At 44.5% G+C, this 24069-nt stretch overlaps 3 protein-coding genes and 1 long non-coding RNA gene across 8 annotated transcripts in view; 2 read left to right on the top strand and 2 right to left on the bottom strand.

Moving 5' to 3' along the window:
- LOC100122171 (glutamate receptor ionotropic, kainate 2) overlaps positions 1-17297 on the top strand; it is a 71380-nt gene extending 54083 nt beyond the window's left edge. The window contains exons 11-20 of one of the 5 annotated variants that reach the window (XM_031924466.2): positions 1930-2034; positions 3505-3684; positions 3889-4026; positions 6609-6806; positions 7167-7392; positions 7537-7701; positions 10442-10542; positions 11436-11682; positions 14158-14449; positions 15728-17297. In XM_031924466.2, coding sequence (XP_031780326.1) covers positions 1930-2034; positions 3505-3684; positions 3889-4026; positions 6609-6806; positions 7167-7392; positions 7537-7701; positions 10442-10542; positions 11436-11682; positions 14158-14449; positions 15728-15734 — 1659 coding nt within the window. In that variant the 3' untranslated portion in view covers positions 15735-17297. Of the gene's footprint in view, positions 1-1929; positions 2035-2635; positions 2894-3504; positions 3685-3888; positions 4027-6608; positions 6807-7166; positions 7393-7536; positions 7702-10441; positions 10543-11435; positions 11685-14157; positions 14450-15727 lie in introns of all 5 variants that reach the window. The other 4 variants (XR_004344638.1, XM_031924467.2, XM_031924471.2 and 1 more) reach the window with 4 other exon arrangements.
- Positions 14794-15225, bottom strand: LOC116416369. The gene is made up of 2 exons (XR_004226818.1): positions 15126-15225; positions 14794-15052 (listed from the first exon to the last, which is right to left on the bottom strand). It is a non-coding gene; the product is annotated as an uncharacterized LOC116416369 (long non-coding RNA).
- Positions 17298-17647: 350 nt separating the features above from the next.
- On the bottom strand, positions 17648-18492 carry CPR40 (cuticular protein RR-1 family member 40). Its single transcript, NM_001167833.1, has 2 exons — positions 18481-18492; positions 17648-18016 (listed from the first exon to the last, which is right to left on the bottom strand). The coding sequence occupies exons 1-2, from the start codon at positions 18490-18492 to the stop codon at positions 17648-17650; spliced, it is 381 nt and encodes a 126-aa protein (NP_001161305.1).
- A 1842-nt stretch (positions 18493-20334) lies between these two features.
- Positions 20335-20798, top strand: CPR39 (cuticular protein RR-1 family member 39). Its single transcript, NM_001167802.1, has 2 exons — positions 20335-20346; positions 20436-20798. The coding sequence occupies exons 1-2, from the start codon at positions 20335-20337 to the stop codon at positions 20796-20798; spliced, it is 375 nt and encodes a 124-aa protein (NP_001161274.1).
- The last annotated feature ends 3271 nt before the right edge of the window (positions 20799-24069 follow it).

Below are 24069 nucleotides of genomic sequence, written 5' to 3'. Positions count from 1 at the left end.
TCCGAGACTGCTTTCGATTCCATACCATTGAAAAAGTCGGAGGCGCCTGCAGTGAAAATCGAAAATTGGCTACCAGTAAGAAAAATACAAAAAGAAAAAAACGTATCTCTTAATGACGACGATTCGGGCGAAAACGTCGTTAACGGTCCGATAGGGGGGGGGGGGCAGATACTATAATTGAGAAAATAAGCGAGGGTAGCACGCAAATTTACATCGCTATTACGGATAAAACGAAGTTCAATCGATTGATAATAATAAGGCCGATTACGATAATAGCGCCGCTCGTGCGCGTTCATCAGCGCGCTGCTACAGCCGCGCTGGCTTTAAAAACGCGCCGCCGACGCTTTTCAGCCGTGAAGTTATTCACCGCGTCCAGCGGTTTACTCTCGCGCGGCACAATGCCCCGCGAAATAAATAATTTACACGGACGTTCGTGCCCACGTGCGAAAGAGTAAATTCCGCGTATTTTCGGCGTGCGGCAGTACACAGAGACGGAATCGAAAGTCCGTTTTTTATTTTTATTTTTTTTTCGCCGCGTGCTTTAATACGTACACTCGCGCGCGTGTGAAATTGCTCTCGTAAAAAATTCAAAGGTGTAAAATCCGCTTGAAATAATCTGCCATAGCTGCGGCTAAACAGCCGGATTATAAAACGGCGCTTTTTAAAGTTAAATGCAATTAGACTCGGGCTGCTGCGCTACGGCGCTGGCGGTGACTCTGGAAAATAATTGTGACGCCGATCCCAAAGTGTCTTGAATTTCAAATGAATGCGCATAATGCACCCTTGGTTATGCTTTACTGGTCTGAGCGATACTATATACAATACCGATGCCCGCAATAAATATACGCGTACAGAGGACTTATATAAGCGAGAGAGAGAGAGAGAGAGAGAGAGAGAGAGAGAGAGAGAGAGAGAGAGAGAGAGAGAGAGAGAGAGAGAGAGAGAGAGAGAGAGAGGGAGAAAGAGATGAAGCGGAAAGAGGCGAGAAGCCGATAAGCGCCGTCCAGGCCACTCATCGCCCGGCGTCGCACTCGAAAGCTCACCGCGGAAGAAGAAGAAGAGCAGAGAAAGAGGGAGAGAGTTCGTCAAGTACTGCGAATCATCCTTGAGGGGCAGTCGAAGCTCTTTCTCCGTCTCTCGCGTACTTCGTTCGTCTTATTTCATGCTAAGAGAGAGAGAGAGAGAGAGAGAGAGAGAGAGAGAGAGAGAGAGAGAGAGAGAGAGAGAGAGTGCGCGGCTGTGTATTATGGGACCGATTGAAATGCCGCCTCTGCGCCTCGAGCCTTTATAAATTGTCCTCTCGTCGATGACACTCGATATTGGCGCGCGCGCCGCGGCGAAAAAATATTGCGAGGCAGGATGTACGCTATGGCTGTATATAGATATAGATCGAGACGGCGGCGGTGGTCTTACGGGTAAATTGACTTTTATGTGCAGTATGCTTGCGCTTCGCTGCTCTGCGCTGGAGGGATGCGCTAGCTTGGCTTGCTGTGTGTGCAGTGTGTGTGTGTGTGTACATGCCTATATCGTGATTGCTCGATGGCTCTCTGTTGGGCTGGAAGGAGAGAGGGAGAGGCTTCTCGAACCTTTGAATATATGGGAAATTCTAGTTCTTGGATTTTCATTATATTACAGTCCGTTATGGCATTGCGCGCATGTAATAATTCGAGATTGTAATATACAACGAAATAACGAGAGATATCAATGTCAATCAGCAAATAGCAGAGCCGCGGGCTTTCGCATAACCGTTGACTGTCGGAAATTAAAGTTATGTACCTCGGTTGCGTTGCGAATATCGAATTTCAATCGTCGAATTTTCATCGCGCGATATTGCAAGGCCGCTGATATGCGTGCGCGGTGTTGCGTAATGCTCCCAAAATAATCCTCTCGTATTTCACACGAATATAACGAATATTTAACTCTCCACAGAGGGCTGACCTGGCGGTAGCCTCGATGACGATAAACTACGCGCGGGAGAGCGTCATCGACTTCACGAAGCCCTTCATGAACCTCGGCATCGGCATTCTGTTTAAGGTGAGTTCGAAAAGCCGCGCGCAGCCCATGTGCGCCACTGTGGCTTTTCCATCATGCGAATCGCACTATGTAAACACGTATATGTAATAAGAGTCTTCGGTGAGTGTCGTACGAGATGACGAATGCATGATGCGAGAGCGCTCGGATGTAGAGGATTGCATGCGTATATCCCGAGACCGCTTGTTAATGCGATTATAAACCGCGTAAGCCTACTTGACACAAACTCCGTGATTCGAGATCGATACACACCGCACACTGCTCGTCTCTGTATTAAACTGATGCAGAGCTGCAGCCAAAAGCATGCGCGCCAAGGTAAAAGCCCCTTTCAGCCACTGACGAGTATATATATATATATATGTATATCCATATATCCCTCCATTAGCCTCTTCTCCGTACGTCTCAGCATGCGATGAACGTCGCGGGGATGCCTGCGGGCTAATGGGAGAAGTATACACACGTATAGAGGGCTGCGTACATGCAGAGCCGATTGAAACTATATATAATATTGCGTCCGAGGCTTGACGTACGGAGGGGGGCACGCGTCCTGGCTCAACCTGGGCGGGGGCCGTTTTAATTAAAATCGTAGCGTAACGTAATTTAGGTACCGTCCAGCCAGCCGACGCGGCTCTTCTCCTTCATGAATCCCCTGGCAGTGGAGATCTGGCTGTACGTCCTGGCGGCCTACATGCTCGTCAGTTTCACGCTCTTCGTCATGGCGCGCTTCTCGCCTTACGAGTGGAACAACCCGCATCCGTGCATGGGCGAGACCGACCTCGTGGAGAACCAGTTCACCATCAGCAATAGCTTCTGGTTCATCACCGGCACATTCCTTAGACAGGGCAGCGGACTCAACCCCAAGGTATTGCGAAGACGACCTCGCAGCGATCATCTACGACTATATCCACGCTTCCTTTATCCGTTTATCTCCTTTTCTCTCTCCTGTACAGTGTACATCACATACTCACTCGCGCACAGAGCGAGAGGCTATGGAAAATCGATTCTCTGCCAGCGAGTAATCCCGAGCGATTCCACGAAATCCAATTCCGTGCTCTCGGCTCGTCAATCCGTTTAATTGAAAGGCCCGCAGCGTGCAACTCGGTCTTATTTCGCGCGATCTACATTTTTTCCTCTATAATAATCCCCCCCCCCCCCTCGGCAAGTGTAACCCGCGCGGCTGGTGTGTATAGAGGAAAGCTTTCTTGTCAGCGCTCCTTCGGCTAAATGGAATTTCCAGCGGCAAGTCGAATTACGTTATGCGAGAGAGAGAGAGAGAGAGAGAGAGAGAGAGAGAGAGAGAGAGAGAGAGAGAGAGAGAGAGAGAGAGAGAGAGAGAGAGAGAGAGTGAATGTGCGATAATGAGTCTCTTTGAAGGGAGTAAAGGAATGAAAAATACAAATCCACGCGTCGAAGTGACAGTAGGTATACACCCGGATCAGTGTTCGATTTAACGACAGGAATTGGTCGGCGCAGGTATCGAATCGCATGCCGTCACGGCTGTTCTCGTTCATGAACCCACTGGCGGTGGAGATCTGGTTGTACATGTTGGCGGCCTACGTCCTGGTTTCGCTGACAATTTGGATCGTCGCTCGCTTCTCGCCGTACGAGTGGGCCGAGCCGGCGCCCTGTCCCGCCTGCAAGTGTCCACTGCAGGTAGGCTCCCGCCGAGTGGTCCCTCTGTCTGTCTCTCTTTCGCGCATGTATAATACATCAAAGTCGCAACTAGAGAGAGATAGAGAGAGATGGAGAGCAGAGTCAGAGCAGCGACAGCAGGTAAAGTTGTGTTCGTGTAATTGTTGTTGATGTTTTGCACCCACTTGGCGGGGGGGCTGCTCTCCTCGTCGTCCTCGTCATCAGGGTGGTCACGTCGGCTCCCTCGACCCGGAAGCCGAGGATTTGGCGCTGCCTCACAACGTCAACGACTTCACCCTGGCCAACAGCTTCTGGTTCACCGTCGGTACTCTCATGCAGCAGGGCAGCGACCTCAATCCCAAGGTAACTTCTTCTTGTTACGATACACGCACACGTATATACTCGACCTCTCGCACACCCAGAGTCGGACTGCCGGTCTGAGAGGGGAGCCTCTGACTTTTATTTCCAATTTTTTTTCTTCTTTCGTCTCTCCTCCCGAGCGCCATATGAAACAAAACAACTGCGTTCAACGTACACCGAGAGAACGTCATGCATATACACTCAAATTTCATTCTTCGTCCTCTTTAACACACTACTCTCTTTCTCGCTCTCGCTCTCGCTTTGACATATTTGCGGCGGCGGCATGCACAAAAGGAGCAAGAAGGAATAAAGAGTCGACGAGTCGTCGGCCAGTAGTGCGCAGCGAAATTTCAAGCGCGCGCCGCAATAAAACAGCATGCGCCGACGCCCTCCATACATGCATGCATGCACACGTAGCAGTCGAGGAGCGCCTTATGTTTTTCTCTATTCTATCTGTCTTTCTCTCACTCGCTCTCTGCTCGCATGTACATCATATACGCAACACGAATCACCGCAGACAATCGCTCAACGCCGCGCCCCATGAATTTATTATCCGACAGTTGCAGTTCTCGCGTTTGACGAATGAATCGCTCGAAAGTTGCCTGCAAATTTTCCTCCGAACGTTTCATTCGATTCGCGATTTTCTTTGTATACACACATGAAGCGTCTTGTCGAACGGTGACTTTATCTACTTAACGCGGGCGCGCAAGTTTAAAAAGTCCGCGTCTGTCGGAACTACGCTTCGAATAGACGTGTTGACGTTTAATCATCCTCTCGAAAGTACGTTGCCCCTCGCACTGCATGAAATTAAAAACAAACAGCATATAACGCACTTAAATCGTTTCATGAATTCCAGACTACACACAGTATATACGATTCACTCGTCGAATACACGTTTCACTGCATTCGCTTATGTAATATAACGCAAACACAGACACATTATGCATATGTCGCGCGAGAGAAGAAAAAAAGGGAAAGAAAGCAACAAGCTCCCGAAACGCTGCGAGCTCGCGCTCGAGAGCATTAACATATGGCGCGCTGCTATGGCCGACTCTGCGTGTGCCGAAATGCGTGTGCGTGTATGTATGGGTCACGCGAGAGTGTATATGTATACAGGACGTGTTACTGCCAATAACGCACTGTACTCTAGCCTACGTATGTGAATACACGTATAGGCGTGTGGAAATCCGAGAGGGATTTTCGTTGTCAGTGCAGTGTTTACCGTACACTCTCCTTCTCGAATGCACCTGCGGGCTCGTCGTTGCCGCAGAGCTGTTTCTTCTTCTTCTTTTCTCTGCAGCTTTCGAGAGCTGTGTGTGCTACTACTGCCAGTGAGGTGTGGATTTTTTAGCGAGAGAGTATATACATCCACCGTGATTGAGGGATTTTTATTTCTCCTTCGCTCTCTATACTGTGCAGTGTTTTCGCAGCTGAGTAATAAATAGTGTTTTTTTATTCGTCGATGGATTTTCCGTATACACCGTGTGCGATGTTTGTTTACATTCGAGAAGCGTAGTTTTCGATGCTTTTTTGTGCAAACGTTGCGTTGAGTTGTATATTTATAACCGATGGGACACGTACAACAGGATTCGTATACACCCGTAACGACGTTCGGTCTATGTTTATACACGTAAACAGTGATAAAGCGTCCTCGCTTTTACAAGACCTGCGCAACGTAGAGAGACAACAGCAACGACGACGATCACGACGGCGGTCCAGTCTATACACACATAGACGAAAGCTCGGAAGATAATCGATTTTCCGGCCCCGACGCGAGCAGAGCTCCGTATCCTCCCACACAGCATCCATAAAGCCACACTTCCCTCTCCAGACATATACCTGTGTGTAGATATACGTATAGATACGCTGTTTCTCGTATACCACGATCCGATGCATAAACGAGATCCTCTCACTATATATATATATATATATATATATATATATATATATATATAGCATATTGCGCATTCTTCGCGCGTCCTGTTCCAATATCTGCGATTGATGCGCTTATACGCGACTGATCCGTTCTCCCTCTCCCTATATTCCTCTGTCCCTCGGATTTTCCCGCCCTGTACTCTATACGCGCAGTTGCTTTTTCTCCGGTTAACGGAGCGATTAAACAATCGTATATAGTCGCACGAACGCGCGTCGCCACGGGAGCATTATTTTTCACTGAGCCGCTCGGCAAACTCTTTTTTTACTCGTCTCTACGCGCAACTGTCGAACAAAGCTGTCTATGTGTAAACACACACGCGAACTGGGAAAAAGACCGTCGCGACAGTCGAGGATCAATGATTAATGTGCGCTACTGCACGCGCCGCCTTTCTTTTGAACCTGTCGCGCCTCTGCATACACCAAACTTTTCGCCGACGGTTGTATACCACCGCTTACACAGTACAACGTGTACACGTCGAAATGCTAAGCGTCCGTGTATTATACACTCGTAAACCCTCGGCGGATCCTGGGCTTGATTATTGATGGTCTCGTTTATGCAACGGCCTCACGAACCGTCCAAAATCCAAACCCATCCTTGCCTGCATAGTCTATGCGATATTTAATTAACACGAGCGTCTGCGAGCAAACAGGCAACGAGCACGAGGATAGTCGGAGGCATCTGGTGGTTCTTCACCCTCATCATTATATCCTCCTACACGGCGAATCTCGCAGCTTTCCTGACAGTCGAGAGGATGATTACTCCGATCGAAAACGCGGCTGATTTAGCCGAACAGACGGATATACCTTACGGCACGCTCGAAGGTGGCAGCACAATGACTTTTTTCAGGGTGAGTTGATTTGGAATTCTTTGCATTTTATATTGTACGTATTATATTGCGATTTATGACGTTGTACAGCTATTTTAATATTCGCTGCGAGCCTTTGTATGCGCGATAATCCGCGGAAGCAATGAATTATTTGTCGGCGTGCATATAAACGCGGCGTGTTATCGATAATAATACAAGAGTATAGAGTTAATATATTGTTGCTATCTTCCGCTGTGTAATAATGGATTAATTTACGCTGCTTTGTTGAACACTCTAAATCCAAATATTCATGGCTTGTGCTTATCAATACAGGTTCAAAAAGCGTCAATTCATTAAAACGCATTATAAATCAAACTTTACTTCAATTACACTGTTCCGCAGGATTCGAAGATAGCGATCTACCAAAAGATGTGGAGGTACATGGAATCGAAGCAGCCGTCGGTCTTCGTATCGGATTACGAGGAGGGCGTGAAACGAGTCCTCGAAGGTAACTACGCCTTCCTCATGGAATCGACCATGCTGGACTACGCTGTTCAGCGCGACTGCAACCTCACCCAAATCGGCGGCCTCCTCGACAGTAAGGGATACGGTATAGCCACCCCCAAAGGTAAGAACCTCATCAATTTCTCTCCTCCGCGCGCAAATATAGAGCGCATCAGATAAAATTCAACCAGTGCGCTTTTTAACCCCATATATATATATATATATATATATATATATATATATATATATATAACGTGTGCGTCCGCAGGTTCTCCCTGGCGAGATAAAATATCCCTGGCGATTCTGGAGCTGCAGGAGAAGGGCGTGATTCAGATTCTTTACGATAAGTGGTGGAAGAACACCGGGGACGTATGCAACCGGGACGAGAAGAGCAAGGAGAGCAAGGCGAACGCCCTCGGCGTGGAAAACATCGGTAAGCTCTTATACCATATCTGTGCACGCGTGTGTGTGTATAGCTATATACGTATACCCTGCAGTTATACCAGTCTCCTATTTATTCGCCGAGCAGCGCTGGCAGATGTATATGTATATATACGGGCTCCGAGAAGTCTCCGCGGTGCGGTGCCAGGACATTTCTTGAATGAACTTGCGAAATTACTCTCAGCTCTCGTCGTAGGGTATATATAATTCCTCGGAGGAAAAAATGAGATGTCAAAGCGCGGTGAAAATCTTCCAAACTTATGTGGAACGAATTTTCTTTAGCTCGTGCGCGCGCGAGGCTACGGCTTATCGCTGCTGTATACCTATGTATATATGAACTCTTTCTCCGCGAGTGACGGACTTCCGAATTTGCTCGCTGGGATTCGCAACAAGTTTTCAGAAAGCGAGAAAGCTCTTACTCTTTGTTCGCGCTTGGTATATATGGGACTCGCTTTTTGTCTCCTGCTTTCCGCCTCATTTTTCTCGAATGTAATTTTCTTCGCGAGGAGAGAATGAGGAAATGCGGCCTCGTAGAGAACAATATTTCTGATGTGTACGTACCGCTCGGATAATAAATGGAGGCTCACGGTATATAGTGTGAAGGACTATCATAGAAAGTTACACAAAAGTCGGGCAGTGGATAAGATCAGAGTTTAGCGAGACGCCTCATCTTATTTGTCTTTGCCGCAAGAATATAAGCGCGAGAAATAATAACGAGAAACACTTCCGATCGTTAAGCAAAACGACGAGTTGTAGCCCACGAAAAAAAGAAAGAGCACTTCCACACATTAATAACCCCGCAGTCGGACTATAAACTTCCCCTCAGGCGCGCGCGGAAGTCATCCTAAATATCCGTAATGAGCATCATAAGCCCGGCAATAGCGGCGACGTCTCGTCGCTCAGGAATTCCCTCCCCAGAGAAAAGAATGCTCTCTTCGGTCGTCGCCAGCACGCTTAAATTAAAGGCCGCACGCGCGCAAAGACATTACCGCGCGAATTATAACTTGGTTATCCGAGACGCGCGAGCTTTTCCGCTCTAACGAGCCCGCGTGCGACGCGAGGAAGGGAACTTTACTTTTCGGTACTTTTTCGGCTTTACGGCGACGACGAGTTATTCCTTACACCGTAGTAGATCGCGGAAATAAACTTTACTTTATTCCCAAGGTTAAGTTCGAAGGGAGAAGTAATTCCGAAGACCGGCGACGAAGGGAGCAATTCCTCAGTCGACGCGTTTAATTCACAAAGGCGATAGCGAGCTAGCTCACGATTTTAATCTAAACTTACAAAATTTTTCTCCTCCGGATTCGGCCGCGCGACGAATTGCGGGGATAATTTATTCCGACGGGGCAACTAGTTGGTTCCTTCTCGCTAGAATTGATTTTTCCCACCCTCCTATTATACACATATACCGTATACGAAGTGTAAGGAGCTCGAAGACAGATAAGATATCGCGAGAGATTTAATTGAAAAACTTGGTACTCCACCAAAAGAATAATACACGATCGATAGAGTCGCGCGCGAGAGATTAAAGACGAATCTCCTGTATACACATGCCTGAGCGCAATATCGAATACGTGTGCGGATGTAATTGTTTCGAGAGAGAGAGAGAGAGAGAGAGAGAGAGAGAGAGAGAGAGAGAGAGAGAGAGAGAGAGAGAGAAAATAACGTATACGGCTGAAGTTTCGTTTTAATATATGTAAAACAAATACACTGCCCGGATGAGACAGGAGAATACGGTGCGCGAGGTCTGAAAAGAGAGGTATATACGCGCGTGGCAAGAGAGAGAAAAATATAGGGAAAAAGCTCGCGGAGACTGAATGAGCGTTGCAGTCGCATCAGAATCCGCGGGGGAAAAGAAACTTGCGGAGCGACTCGTCGATGTGGCGCTTGTTGGATATTGCGCGCACGATTTCCTGTCTGTCTTTGGCTTCCTTTTTCGCATCCCGACTTTTCTATTGCTCTTTCGCTATAGATGTTGCTTCTCTCTCTCCCGTACTTTCTTCCTCGTGCATTCGCTTAAAATTTCGTGCAAAACATGGGGAAGTTTCGAAGAAGAGAACTCGGTAATTAAGATGTTTTTTTTTAATCAGGAAATAAGCCGACGACATTCCGGCGCGAGCTTTTGTGTGGTCTCTCGGGTGAAAGACGCGAGTATAATTGGAAGGGAATGTTGTCCTTCGGCTTTCTAATTAAGCGAAATAAATGCGTTTCCGTGCGGTGGTTTCGCGGAAATGGCTCGGGCTTTGCTTTGTTTCTGGTTTATGGAATGTAGAATATATTGTTTACTTATAAAAAAGGGAAAACTTTTTTATGTAATAGTAGAAACTCGAAAATTCAAATATTGACAACTTCGTAATACAGTTATGTCACTTTTCGCAACCTCGTCTATAGTGAAATCTCTAAAGTTACACGGAACCGAGTAACGAAGGAAAATCAAGAAATACACCCATCCGTTAAAAAAATCTATACGCTCTCTGCTCTCGTTAAATTTTTCCCTCTGACGTTTCCGATGTATTCCCAGCTTAATTCTCGCCGACGAAAATACACAGAGCGAATCTAAAACGCGAACGCGAGTCGAGAAGTCGGAATTATTTGCGCAGCGCGCGGTATACATTGGTATAATGGAAGCCCAGTTCACCGAAGGTAAAAGCGAAAGAAAAAATGGCAAACGTGAAGTTGGCGCGCTCGCAACGAGAGGCAAAGTTTTACGTTTTTGCCTGTGTATTTTTCAGGTGGGGTTTTCGTGGTTCTACTCTGCGGTTTGGCTCTGGCGATTCTCGTGGCCATCCTCGAATTCTGCTGGAACTCCAAGAAGAACGCCCAATCGGACCGGGTAAGCTATCTCAGGCATTTCAGCTTTCCAGCTTGTTGACTTTGTGGATTATACATCTTTATATATACATAGATATTTTCATCATTTTTTATTTATATCTAGATCTATATATCTGTTTTCGTTATACTCACGTGTGTAATCGATATTAACATCTGTATAACGTATATACCGAACAGACGGAAACTCACGCATACATACGCAAAAAACAGATACATGTAGCATGATTGAACTCTTACACGAATAGGTACTGAATTTGTATTATATGACGCGCGATACAGCGTCCCTCGTCCGAGACACGAGCGGCTCTCTTTATTACAGACAGACGTAATATATATATACACACGCATCGTGAGACGACGAGAGCAAGAATATATGCTTGCACAGTGAGGGAGTGACTGAGAACAGGAGCTTTCGATAAAGCTCGGCGAGTTCGAGCTTAGAGAGATAGTCGAAGGTGGAAAAGTCGTCGAAGGTAGTTTTCCTTCGGCATCTCTCGAATCGAACAAAGAGCAAGTTTGTTGTGAGATTGTGTGCGTGTGAAAAGGGGGTGAGTTGAAGCACTTACGGGATAACTCTGTTTTCGAAATCTGTGGAAGAATTATGTTGCGTCAAATTGGAAACAATGTACAGTAGAGCAGGTCAGAGATTGGTAAGACCCTTGAGTGTTTCGAACGCTATATTATACGACCGACAAAAACACGAGCATACGCAGTAGATATAGACTAACAAAAAAACTCATGTCTTGCCTTGAAAATTACGTGTCTCTCTTCTTTTTTTTGTTTCTGTCTGACCAAAAAAAAACTAACAACTGTATCTCGGCTGGTCGTTGTAATCGTGCCACGCAAACAAAAACAAAAACGCCTCCTGTCCCCCCTGAAACGCTCCTCAAAAAGTCACTGTGCGCGGAGATGGCCTCGGAATTCTGCTTCGCAATAAGATGCGGCTCGCGTCAGCGACCAGCCTCGAAGCTGCGAGCCACGAGCTCGTCAGGTCCGGTGGTCGGCTGCAGTCGCTGCAGCTCCTCATCGATGCGCCGAAGCCGCTACTGTCCCGCGAGCCACCAGACGAGCTCCTCCATCGCAGCCGTCGGCCACGAGGAGACGACCTACGTACCGAGCATCGAAATCCCCTGGCTAAATGGTGTAAGTCTCGTACAGCCATCATCACCATTTCGCCTTCCCTCTACTGTATAACCCATATCTCTGTCTCCATATAGCGAACTCCGAGAATCACACACACGTATCTAAACTTCAACGTATATATATATAGAGCATACATAGTTCACTCACTCTCGCTCTGCACCTAGAAAGAGGGCTTACGCCTGAGAAGTTCTGAGCCCTTGAGCCCTTTTCCCGCGAGTACCTACACACACTGCAGTTCTTTAAATGAATTATATCCGCGAGAACTCGCCGAGGTTACACGTCGGTTGACCGACTCGTTCAATTTTCAGCAACGAGTCGCTATGCGCGCGTATCCAAAGCGCATGTTAATTTATTCACGCAAGAGATCGACTCCCGATGCTCTTCACCTTTGCACGTATGATCTCGCGGTCGTTATATATTATGTGCATGTCTAGAGAACGAGATAAAGCCAAGGAAGCGTGTCGATGGTATAATTTGGCTGCGTCATCCGCAGTCTCCGTGTGTGTGTTAGTGCGCGATGTCCGCGGGATTTAGAAAATCCACGTCAAAAGATAGCCATCGCGTAAAAGTTAACGAGCCGCTGCGCCAACGACGACGACGCGCGCATACACAGTGTATATAATGGACCACCGCTGACCAACTTTCCAAGTCCCGCTCTTTCTCCCTGTATGTGTGTATTAGGTATGCACACACACACACAAGGACAGAGAGAGCCTCGAGCAATTAACAGCGGCGCCTCTGTGTGCACGTCGCTGGCTCTCTTCACTGAAAACTTCATCCTCCGCTACTATTCATGGCCTGCTGTAGTGCCTAGATGTATGTATCTGGTCTCCCCCCCCCTCTCTCTCTCTCTCTCTCTCTCTCTCTGACTGCTGGCAGTGTACTTTATTGTAAGCTTTTCAGAGAGAGAGAGAGAGAGAGAGAGAGAGAGAGAGAGAGAGAGAGGTAGAATATATGCGGCTCAACGTCGACGAAATATAGATGTGTATCTGCCTGCCGGCGACTAGTGGATTAATTGCATGCGTTTATAAGCCCGCACGTAGCTCTGGCACTTTGTGTCCGCATGCGCAGTTTCGTTTGCCTCAGCTGGAGCTTCTTGGCTTGTTGATTACGCTGTATTGTGCACGTACGTTTAGCGCGAGCTTGCTATGTGTGACGAGGGATTTTGATTATGCTAATGATGCGCTACTACTGCCGTATATAATTTTTGCAAAATCCCGACCCACTACAAGCTCGCGCTAACGTGTATTTATCCATTTACACAACACACAGTAGAAACACCGTAGATATAACAATTATACGTACAAAATACCGCTTCGTTATCTCGCAAACCTCTGCGCGCTCACAAATCAAGCTTCGGAGAACGAATCCGCAGAGAGAGAGAGAGAGAGAGAGAGAGCAGATTGGCCGTTCGCGATCAGCTATGGTTAATACATTATACCCGCGGCAGCAGCAACAGCAGCAGCAACAGCGGAGTCTGAGCCGCCGCGACGTCGGACTAATTCGGTAATCTCGCGTATCGATGGGCTTTTACCGCTCGCGTCGCTCGCTCGTAAACAACGCCGCGAGCCGCGCGAAGAGCGGACCTTAATTATTGGCGCCATAATTAAAACGCAAGCTCGGCCGATTATTGCCTGCACCGTGCGACGGTGCGGTATAGGTATTTATTATTTGGCGCCCGAGCGACTGATGAATTTCGTTGGGATTTTAATTTTTCGAGGGGTGCGCTTCACGCTTCGTCGTGTTTTTATTTTCATTTCAACGATGCTCCACGCGCTGATGCGCGTCGTTCCACGCTTGATTCATGCGTCCGCGCGCTTATGTTTGTTTCGGCAGTTAATTTTTGCGGGGAATCGAAATCAGCTCGACGGACAGCTGCGTGCTTTATTTATACATTCGCGCGCGTGTGCGTGTATGTACTCGTTATCCGCTCATTCGTAATGCTCGCGCGACGAACGAATATAAATATATCTTGTTGCCGATAAAAGCTTCGCCGGGAAATCGGTATCGATTCGGTAGTACTGGGAGTGGTTGTACTTCGCGCGAGCGATTTCCATCCAAATCGAACTCGTCGCGCGAGGAAAATATGTAATAGAGCTGCGAGGCGTTAAAAATAAAGCGTCTCGATTTTGGATTGGCGAATCGATTCAATTTCCGGCCTTTGTCTTGCGGCGAGTATATAGCACACTCGAGGCGTGTGTTTGATCAGACGGCGCAATTTCCACTCGGAATCGAGGAAAAACACGCGATTTTCTCGATGGACTCTCCGTCGTCTGCATAGATCGAAATCGAGGGAAAGGAGATTAAGACGCGCGCGCGCGCGGACTATAAATCTCCGGCTTTTGGCTTTACGTAAAAGCGCATCAGTATGACATGACGCAACGACGGGTTTCTCGATATCGAATTCATTGTATAGAGCTCTGACAGAGAAAAACGTGTACTAACACGCGCGCTGTCGATTGAAACTTTGCAGCAGGAGGCTGGTGCGCTGCAGATGACGGAGATGAAGAAATCATTGAGCTACGATCAAATGACGGGGGAGCCAGGGAGCGGGGACACCTAGCACAGGCTTCTCCCTCAGCTTCGTCAGCGACCATCGCAGCAGCAGCAGCAGCAGCAGATCTGCCGCAACACTCCCACGCACACTCATCACACACACTGCCACTCGCACTCCCACAGTCTCAGTCATTCGCACAAACGTCAGCAGCAGCAGCAGCCGCCGCCGAAGCAGAGACGAGCCTCTTCCGGCATCGGCTTGGCTCAAGGTACATGTATATAGCATACCCACACCCCCGCTGGCATCTGCCTGTGTCTTATCTTAAAAGCCTTTTTATCTGCGTGAGCGAGAAGCCGGGAGATTTTCACGAAGAAGTCGAGGAGATGCCCATTTGAGGATGCACGCGCAGCATACATTCGCGCTTTTTCCCCGCTAGGGGGGATGGGTTTCTCTCTTTCCTTTTTTCGATCGGCCTCGCCGCTTATGCTTCTACGTGGAGTTGCGTATGAGGAGCTGAAAGGAGTTGAAAGTTTTTTTATGAATGGCTCGACGCGCGTAAGTTTTGGAATTTTTCGAGGGAGACTGCCTTCTACGAACGAAAATAAGTCGGGAAAATTTGAAAAGTCTTTGTATACTCGAGTCTTCGCGTTTTCAAAAGTAGGTATACTAAAAACTTGAGATACTGTTAGAGAAAATGGTTCTTCTCTATCTGATGTTGTCCCTCGGTGGTGATCAAAAATATTCGTTTGTCTCTATCGGCCTTCCCGAGGCAGATTGTGTGGTGAGAAAGAAGAGAAAGAACTTCAAGACATTTTCTCTTTTCTTCTCAACATTTCGACGGACAATGCCGGCCTCATCAAAAATTTGTTCACTATGTGAAAAAATTTTTGTATTAAAAACTTGTTGTATAACAATATATGTACAGTGTGAAGAATAGAACTTACAATTACGGAGAAGATCTGTACAAAGTTTTGTCGAGAAGGTGCTTCCCCGCCGCGCGGCAGGGGGAACGTAGGTGAACAGTGTTTCTCTCTCAGCTGTTCGATTCTAATTCACGCGAGTCGAGATTTTCGTCGTGTTTATATATAGCGCGGAGCAGTGAGAAGAGAGTCGAGCGGTCGTGTTGACAATTTCTTCCGCTATTGACGTCAGAGCCTGGCTTATGTTTGTTTTGTTTTCAGCTGGTGTATAAGGTGTGTGTGTATACTGTATTTAAATTTTGAGTGTCTTCTTTCTTATTAATACCGTTTTCTTGTAGACGGTATTAATACGAATGGATACGACGCTCGGCATCTTTTGAAAAGATGAGCTTCCCTACAACAGAACTTGAGTGCCAGATCACAACGACAGTTTCTACTTCGATGCAGAACGCAAGTTCTTTCTCTCCTTTCTCACCACATAATCTGCCTCGGGAAGACCGATAGAGACAAACCAATATTCTAGAAACTTGAGAAATGAATGAAACGCTTATGTGTCAGCTAAACGACGTCTACGAGATTGTTGTTATGCATTATGGCCTAAGAAACTTTGATTTTTGAATTCACAGGAGGTGACCACCCTGAGAGCATCCTGTGGAGGTTCGACTGCGATCTGGCGGGTGAGCCGGACGTGGTGATATCCCCTGCCCCGGCACCTCCACCCCCGCCGCCGCCACCCTCGGCCAGTGTCTCCAGGACGACGACCCTCTGACCTATACTCGAGGAGGCCCCGACAGGCGTCCCTCCCCAGCACCACTTCAGCTCCAGGGAATCACAGTTGACGGCGGCGGCCTCCATCCTCGAGCGCAAAGAGTCGTCCTTGTAGCCAAGCGACTCCTCCTCCTCCACCACATCCTCCTCACGACTCACCTTCTGATCGTTATCAACGGCTGATCGCCCGGACCAATTCCCATGCTAGCGACTCATCACTGCCGAAGGATATATATATACGATGTGTGTTATGTTGTTGTTATACGTATATATGTGCATATGATGCATACACTCGGCACTGCTCGATCGGCGATGAAGGAAGGAAAGACTGTTTCGTGGTGTATATTAGAGAGGAATATAGTCAAGGGGGAGAAGAAGAAATTCGTGTATTTCGATGTACCTCACGATGTACTATTCTCACGAGATTCTTGTAAATACGCTCTGTATCATATGCGCTGGTGTAACTGAGAGTGTATATGAGTGTGGTGATACATTAGCACGTGCCAACTGGTAGATAGTCGACTTTTTTATGAAGACAGAATGCGCGACGTAATTGTAAAAAGTTAGTCATTATACAGATGGATGAGAAAATATTCTTGATAAAACGAAAAGAACGATAATTATGCAGCATTAATTAACGGTAGTCGAACAATTCATTAGTTGGCTCCAGTCGAGTTGTTGAAAGTTTTATATTTGAAATGTAGTAGATATGGAAATCTCGATCACTCGTTATTTGAAAATTTTAACGCTCTCATTAAAATTAAATTGTTGTCGAGAATTTTCAATTTCGATCGTTACACTACCTTATATTTATTATTCTATAATAATCTTTCTCGGGTATAGAAAAGATTTATTAGGCGCGTTTTAGCCAGAGAAATACGAGTTAAAAGTCTTTTCGATAATAAAAAAAAACACACATACACAAGTTGTCTGTTCTCAAGTGTTCTGAAAATTGTATTTACAGTGACTTTTTATTTGAAAGTCGTGTTTTATTGTACCAAATTGTAATAAATGCCGATGTGCGCGAGAAACTGAAAAAGTGTAACACCATCTCAACGAGGTTCATATTATAGAAACCTTGCAAGTTTCAATATCGATAAATTCTGAATTCACGAGAAAAAAAAGTATGGATAAATGCTAGAAATATATGATATTTGAGATGTACATCACAAGATCCCTCGCCGTATGTCTGACAATGTCCAAATAAACCGAAAAGTAATGGCGCGTGAGTTTGGATGTAAAAATGACTCAGAACACATTGAAATGTATTTAAATGAGATGAAAATTGTGAGGGGAAAATGAAATTAACAAATAAGATGTAAAAATGTAAATGACAAGTGCGATTGTTTATAAATCAGTAAGGGCAATTTGAAAATTTTTTTTAATGTAAAATTACAGTTCAAATAAATGACCCACGTTTTTAACGAGTGTACGTTTTGTACTTTGCCCCCCGAACGAAGCTCAATAATGACTTCTTTTTCAAATAAATCATTTGTTATTTTTAACTGCTCGTATCGATTGCGATGCTATCTCCCTTTGTTAGCGATCTGGTGTAGGTGAAAGTTTGTAAAATAAAAGAAAACAGTAGATTTTTTTCTAAAATTGGCTCTTTGGATTTTTGTATATTTATAAGTATTGCCACATAGCGGCAGCACAGCTGAGTCTACAACAACGGAGGTAAACTACGGCGATTCCACAAATTTTCAATGTACAAACAAAAAAATAGTAAGCAGGTTGGTTTCCTTAAGCTAGCATCTATGAACTATAGAGCTCAGAACTTAGTTCTGGTTCTCGGGGATAGGGTGAGCGCGAATGTACTCGATGGCCCTCTGGATGGCGACGGGTATTTCGTGAGCGACGGGAAGATGGTCACCCTGGGGCTGGAATCCGTTCTCGTCGGCAACGTATCTCAGCTTGATGGGGGTGCCATCGGGAGCGGTGTATTCGAAGGAACCTTGAGAAGCGACGGCTAAGCCTTCGTCACCTACTGCTTTGGGCGCGCCTGACTCGGACGCACTGATTCCGTTCTCCGTCTCAAAGCTGTAAGAGTACGCGCCTTCAGGGGAGCTGTCTTGGGCCTGGCGAAGGATGGCAGCTTGATTCTCCTGCTGGGCGAGGGCGACGGCCGCGAGGGCGAGGACAGCAATCTACAATCGAATTGGAGTGTTATTGTATGTGAATAAAGTGCAATTATTTTAGCTAATTGTTAAGAGTAAAGAGAAGACGATGTTCCGAGTGCAGACAAAGTAAGTAGACAGCCTGAGATCGCATCAATCAACATTTGTCCGTTTTTAATTTAATTTCTTGAGATAGAGTATCACGTGATTGATCGATGTATTTAATAATAGCTGTATTAAATGGCGATACTTCTTTAATATAACCTAACGAAAATAAAAGGCCAAGCTCTGCAGAAGACAAGCTATTACTTACAAACTGTGATTAAAATTTAAAAAAAGTCCAAAGAAGTAACAAAATGAGTGCGTTCTAATTGAATCAATTATAGAAAACCATTACTCTCAATATCAGGCGCCAATAAGTAGCGTAGCAACAAGTTGAACTAATTGAACTTCGGCGGTAAAAGATGTCATATAAGAAAAAATTGTAGACTTACGAAGTATTTCATTTTGGTGAGTGTGATAGTCGAGCTGACGAATCAGTTAGAACTAGGGATTGAAGTAGATTGTGAGATGAGCAGGCTGCGGAACGTATTTATACTCGATCGAAGGAAGAACCCCACTTTCGCCTCCCGCGGCCGTTTTTTAACGGTCCCCGGGCTAGCCGAGCCGAGAGATAAAACGAAAAAAGTGAAGATGACGCAAAGAAATTAACGAAGAGAACGAGTTCCTGGCGAGATTTTTATGCAATGGGTAGGGGAAGACACTCGAGGTCTTCTGCCGAAATTTATCTGTCATCATGACCTTTCGCTGCGGCTAGACTAAATCGATCGGCTCGCGCGTTTCTTGTATAATCGCTGCTGCTTGTGCGCCTACACCTGATGGTAAACGCAACTTCTCTCGCCCATAAGCTCCAGGATATAATATCAACATTCGAGATATTCCACGATTTCGCTAAAATGAAAAAAGAAACGGGAAGGACGCGAAACTGGAAGAAATCTGTCGCACGCGCGCTGTGCCATATCCTTGATGCCGCACGTCCTTCTGAATTAATTAATTTTTTTAAGGTGCATAAATCTAGTGCGATCTATTGTTAACTGTGTGTACATATGAGAGCACCGTATAGAAAAAAAAAATAAATATAAACCGTTGAAATTGACTGCTATTAAAGATTGAATAGATATTCAGATGCAAGTTATAGAAATGCTATTCTTGTATTTTCAATCTAATGCTAAATTGTTTATTTGTAGCTTTAAAATTATGTTCGTTTTTTGTTTCAATCGTCTTGCGATTGCGTCAACTAACACAAAAAACTGTCATGATGGAATTAAATTGATAGTTCTAATGTCATAAAATAATGTATAAAATACCCATTTAAAAAAATATATTTATAGCACAGTGTTGCTAAAATACGCTGTTAAGTCACGCCTATCTGTGACTAAAGTAGTTCTTTTTTGCACCGTGAGCTAACCTCTTAATTTATCTCTTAATAATACTTAATTCAAAATAATATGAAGAAACGCATAAATTACGTTGTCTACATTGCCTACTAAAATACGTTAAGATTAAAATCATCAAATTTTAAGACAATGAGATTTAGAGCCTAATTTTGTCTAATTAGTTTTAGCCCCCGCTGCTGGCCGCTCGGCTAAAAGCATCTACGAGATCACCGATCAGACGGTTTCGGCGCCTTTGGGTCACAATGTATGAAGAACATGTTCCGCCTGTCATTATAATCATTTTATGATACAAACTTCTATGTGATCTTTTTAAAAGCATTATTATTACATGACGATTTAAGTAAATCTAAATAATGTTCTAATTCAGCATTACAATAAGTTAATTTGTAATTCAGAGATATTTAAATTAAAAATACGCTTTTACAAAGGAAGATGCCAGAATTTTACTTTCTCATAAACGCGCTTCCTAAGCTTTATAAATATATCGGGTTTTGCGAAATTTCCTTGTAACTCGTCAGAATACTCATAGAAGCCAACAATATCAGTTATTCCAAAACGAGTAAGCCAACAATACAACTCAATCCCATTACTAAAATGTAACAAGTCTCGACTCGTTATAGCATAGGAAGTAATTAGACCAGAGGCGCCGAAGCGCGCATGTATCTCGCAAGAGAATCGGCCTCACGTAATGCGATGGCCCGGGCGGTGTCAGGCTAATTCGGTTAAGTTCGCTTCCCCATTTATCAAACGTGAAAGTGTTTCCAAATATACACACAGGTGAGAGTGCTATCACAGACGCCCTCTCTTCTTCGCTCGACGCGTCGGTATAAATAAGAGGCCGAAACCTTCCGGATCATTCGGCAGTCATCCAAAAACTGTACAAGCATCAACATGAAATTCTTCGTGAGTTCTCCTCGCTAAACTTTCTGCTATATCGACTGCTCGAAATTTCACACGACCATAACTTTAATCTTGTATTCTCTCCCTTCCAGATTGCTGTCCTCGCCCTCGCGGCCGTCGCCCTCGCCCAGCAGGAGCACCAAGCTGCCATCCTTCGCCAGGCCCAAGACAGCTCCCCTGAAGGCGCGTACTCTTACAGCTTTGAGACGGAGAACGGAATCAGTGCGTCCGAGTCAGGCGCGCCCAAAGCAATAGGTGACGAAGGCCTAGTCGTCGCTTCCCAAGGTACCTACGAATACACCGCTCCCGATGGCACCCCCATCAAGCTGAGCTACGTCGCCGACGAGAACGGATTCCAGCCCCAGGGTGACCACCTTCCCCAGGCTCCAGCAATCCCCGAGGCCATTCGTAGGAGCCTCGAGTACATTCAGGCTCACCCCGAACAACTGCAATAGATTTTTCCTGATTAGAAGACGATAACCGGATTTATACCTCAACCGTACCGTTGTACATACACTGCAATAGAGCATTTACAAGACGAGCTATGAGCGACTGATCGCGGCAGCTTTTTGCCTGATGAGCGCTTTCTATTGATCTTTTCTCAATAAATACGTATTTTCATATAATTTTTTTGCTCCTGATGATTTTTTATCCTTGATCCTTTGTCGTATAATGTTTAACTTTAATTATTACTGAGTTTTGCAAAATCATATACATTTGGTTCCTGATGGGGTTTAATGTGGAAGTAGGCGACGATGGAGAAGGCTCAATAAATTTACACGGATTAATTGTGACTGTACAATTTATTGAGTGAGGTGCGATGATGCGTGCTGGTCAACGGTTCGGACGAGAAAGAGAACAGGATCTATTCGAACCAGAGCAGTTTCTCGATAGAATGTATAATTCGGAATTACTACACTAGTGCAGGTTTTAAATCTAGTCCGCGCGAATATTCAAATTACTTAGCTGCTAACGCAATAACAATTATTAATTGAAATCTATAAAAGTTACATCAGTTCCTTATAAAGAGATTTCGGTTATACTGTAAATAATTAACCGCATTTAATCTTACGTGAGCAGCATTATCATCAATAATACACGACTGCACTTAATATAGGATCATTTTAGAAATCAATGTACAAACAAATACAACAACACCCACGTGCATACGTCTATAATTAAAAAGTAATACATGATTCTCTTTGTTCAATCACGACAAGCTTATATTTGGTTCAAATATTCCATAGCATTTCGATTAAATGTTTATAATTGAAATGAAACAAATTTCCACCTAAATTTAGCAACAATGTAATTTTGTGAACGAGACGTACAAATATTAATTCAACCATCACAATCGAATTCAAAGTTATTCCGCGTTGCAAATATAATTGATTTGCATAAAAAATCAATTTCTCCAGCAAGGATTTTTTTATTTGGACGAAAAAAAATTCTCGAAAGCTATTAAGTAGGAAACAGTTTTACTTTCGACCGATGCGAGGATAGCAATTATTCGATAGCTCATGGCGATTGGGGAATTCACACATCCTTTTTCGAGATATTAAATTTTTTCAAGCATTTGCTCATTTATTCGCTGTGTGATTAATTCAAGATAATCGGATGAGAATCTTATCGTTGAACATTAAATTTTAATTTACCTTGAGGACAAATTTTCATTTCTCACGCGATATACAGAATAATCGAATCGTAGTGCGACTGTTTACAGAAAATTCGAAAAATAGAAAACCTCGAGTTTCTTTTACACACATGGACCCACACGTCCACCGCGTGATCGTATATTAAAATAATAATAAAGCAGCTTAACATATTTCAATCGTTAATTTAAAAAAGACGGACATCTCTATTTAATCCATTAAAATCCCCGCATCGCGAACTCGAGATGCGGATCCGAACACTAAATTAGCCTGAAAATCCAGCGGACGAGCCTAAACGGCTAATTGCAACGATCTGAAAAAAAACTATACGATTCCCATGTAAATCGCGGAATCTCCATTGCGTAAAAGAGCCGAAGCTGTGCGCTGAAAATAGAACGACAAAAAAAGCAACAATAAGGAAATACCGTCGCTTCGAAAAATCGTAAAATTAAATAACAAACTCGACTCCATCGTGCGGCATCACCTGTATTATAATGGATAGTTGACCGGCGTAGGCGACCGGTATTATGAAAGAAGATGAAAGAAGAACGAAGAGATGCGCCTCGCGCGAGCACGTGTTTGGCGCGCGAGTGTTACGTATTTAATAGCGGTCCCAAAATCCGCCGGGACGACTCCGTAGGCAATCACGACGCTCGATTGCAACATAGTAAAGGGAAGCGGCGATGGTAAAGTTTCAAGAGAGGACTAGATCGTCTTCATTAACATCTTCTCTCTCCCGGTGAGGCCCCGAAAAAGCCTGCATTATGCTGATGAGCCTGCGGATGGATGGTGTATCGGGTTTTTGTGTATTTATACGTGATTATATGGTGTCATGCTTTATTGTGTGGATTTATACTGCGGTTTCCTGGCCCACTGTAGACAAAAAACGTAATAGGAGAAACTCGTAGTATTATAAATCAGCCGCTCGTATTGGCAATGTCAGTGACTTTTTCCCCTTGCATCGTGTGTTTTTTACCTGTATAATATTCAAATAATATTGTAATGCTGTAAAGGGGATTATAACGTTAACCGATATTTTTTTCATTTTTATAATAATAATCTGTAAAAAGGAAATTGCGATTGTAGACGCGCTTGACACGCGCAATAATATATTAATTAATTATTAGAAACTGATGGATATGGACTTTTAATTAATACCATTATTATGAGTGTCAGGCGATATGGATGAGCGATGTGATTTATACCGTTATTTATTTTCCATTTATTACAATTCTGTGGGTTCCCGGAAGAGACGCTTAAAGTTGATTTTTCATGCTTTCGAGAAAACGCAACTTTGATGTTTATAGGGTAGAGGCGCTAGTACTTGGCCACCCCCTAGCAGTTGACTAGTTTTATTTTAACTTTAATTAAATAAATTTCGCTTATTATAGGCAAAATAATTAGTTCGATACAAATCCATAGAACTTGTCTGCCCCATTGAAACTTATTTCATTGCTTAAAAAGATTCAAATTTACTTATTTGAAAGTATAAAAAAGTGCTCAACTACTGGTACATGAACTTTCTGATTAAGTCCAGTGGTCGGCCATTGTATGAATGCATAAATAGAGGTACTTTTTTTGTTTTATTTCGTCGTATAATCTTTTTAAATTGTGCTTCACTGAACAAATTTTCGATATTACTTTTTTTGTTTAGTCTTTTAAAACTAAATATACAGCTGAAATGGCCGACCACTAAGTGTCCAATGGCTTAAGTGGCCGACTACTAGTGCCTTTACCCTATACTGATCTGCGGAATATCGAAATTTTTATTATCAGTCTTCGACAACCGGACCTTTTCTATCTTGTTTCATATGCCTAAAAGTGAAGCAAATCGTTGATAATAAACGGAAATCAAATAGGTGGACTTATGCAGAATCCTAAAGCATTATCTCACTAATATCTCTTGTTCTTGATGATGTCACAATGATTACGAGGGAAAAACGCGAATTTTTCTTTTAACGCAAGTAATATTCCATTGTACTAATTGTTAGTTCTTTGTTCGCTACAGTAGTTGCACAGAAATAATCTAGAAATTCTCATTAAGACGTTAGGACGACTCTACCTTATCTCCACC

Source organism: Nasonia vitripennis, chromosome 2 (genome assembly GCF_009193385.2).
Source record: "Nasonia vitripennis strain AsymCx chromosome 2, Nvit_psr_1.1, whole genome shotgun sequence".
Classification (NCBI taxonomy): Eukaryota; Metazoa; Arthropoda; class Insecta; order Hymenoptera; family Pteromalidae; genus Nasonia; species Nasonia vitripennis.
Note: the sequence above shows the minus strand (reverse complement) of the source record. Positions and strands in the feature narration are given on the sequence as shown.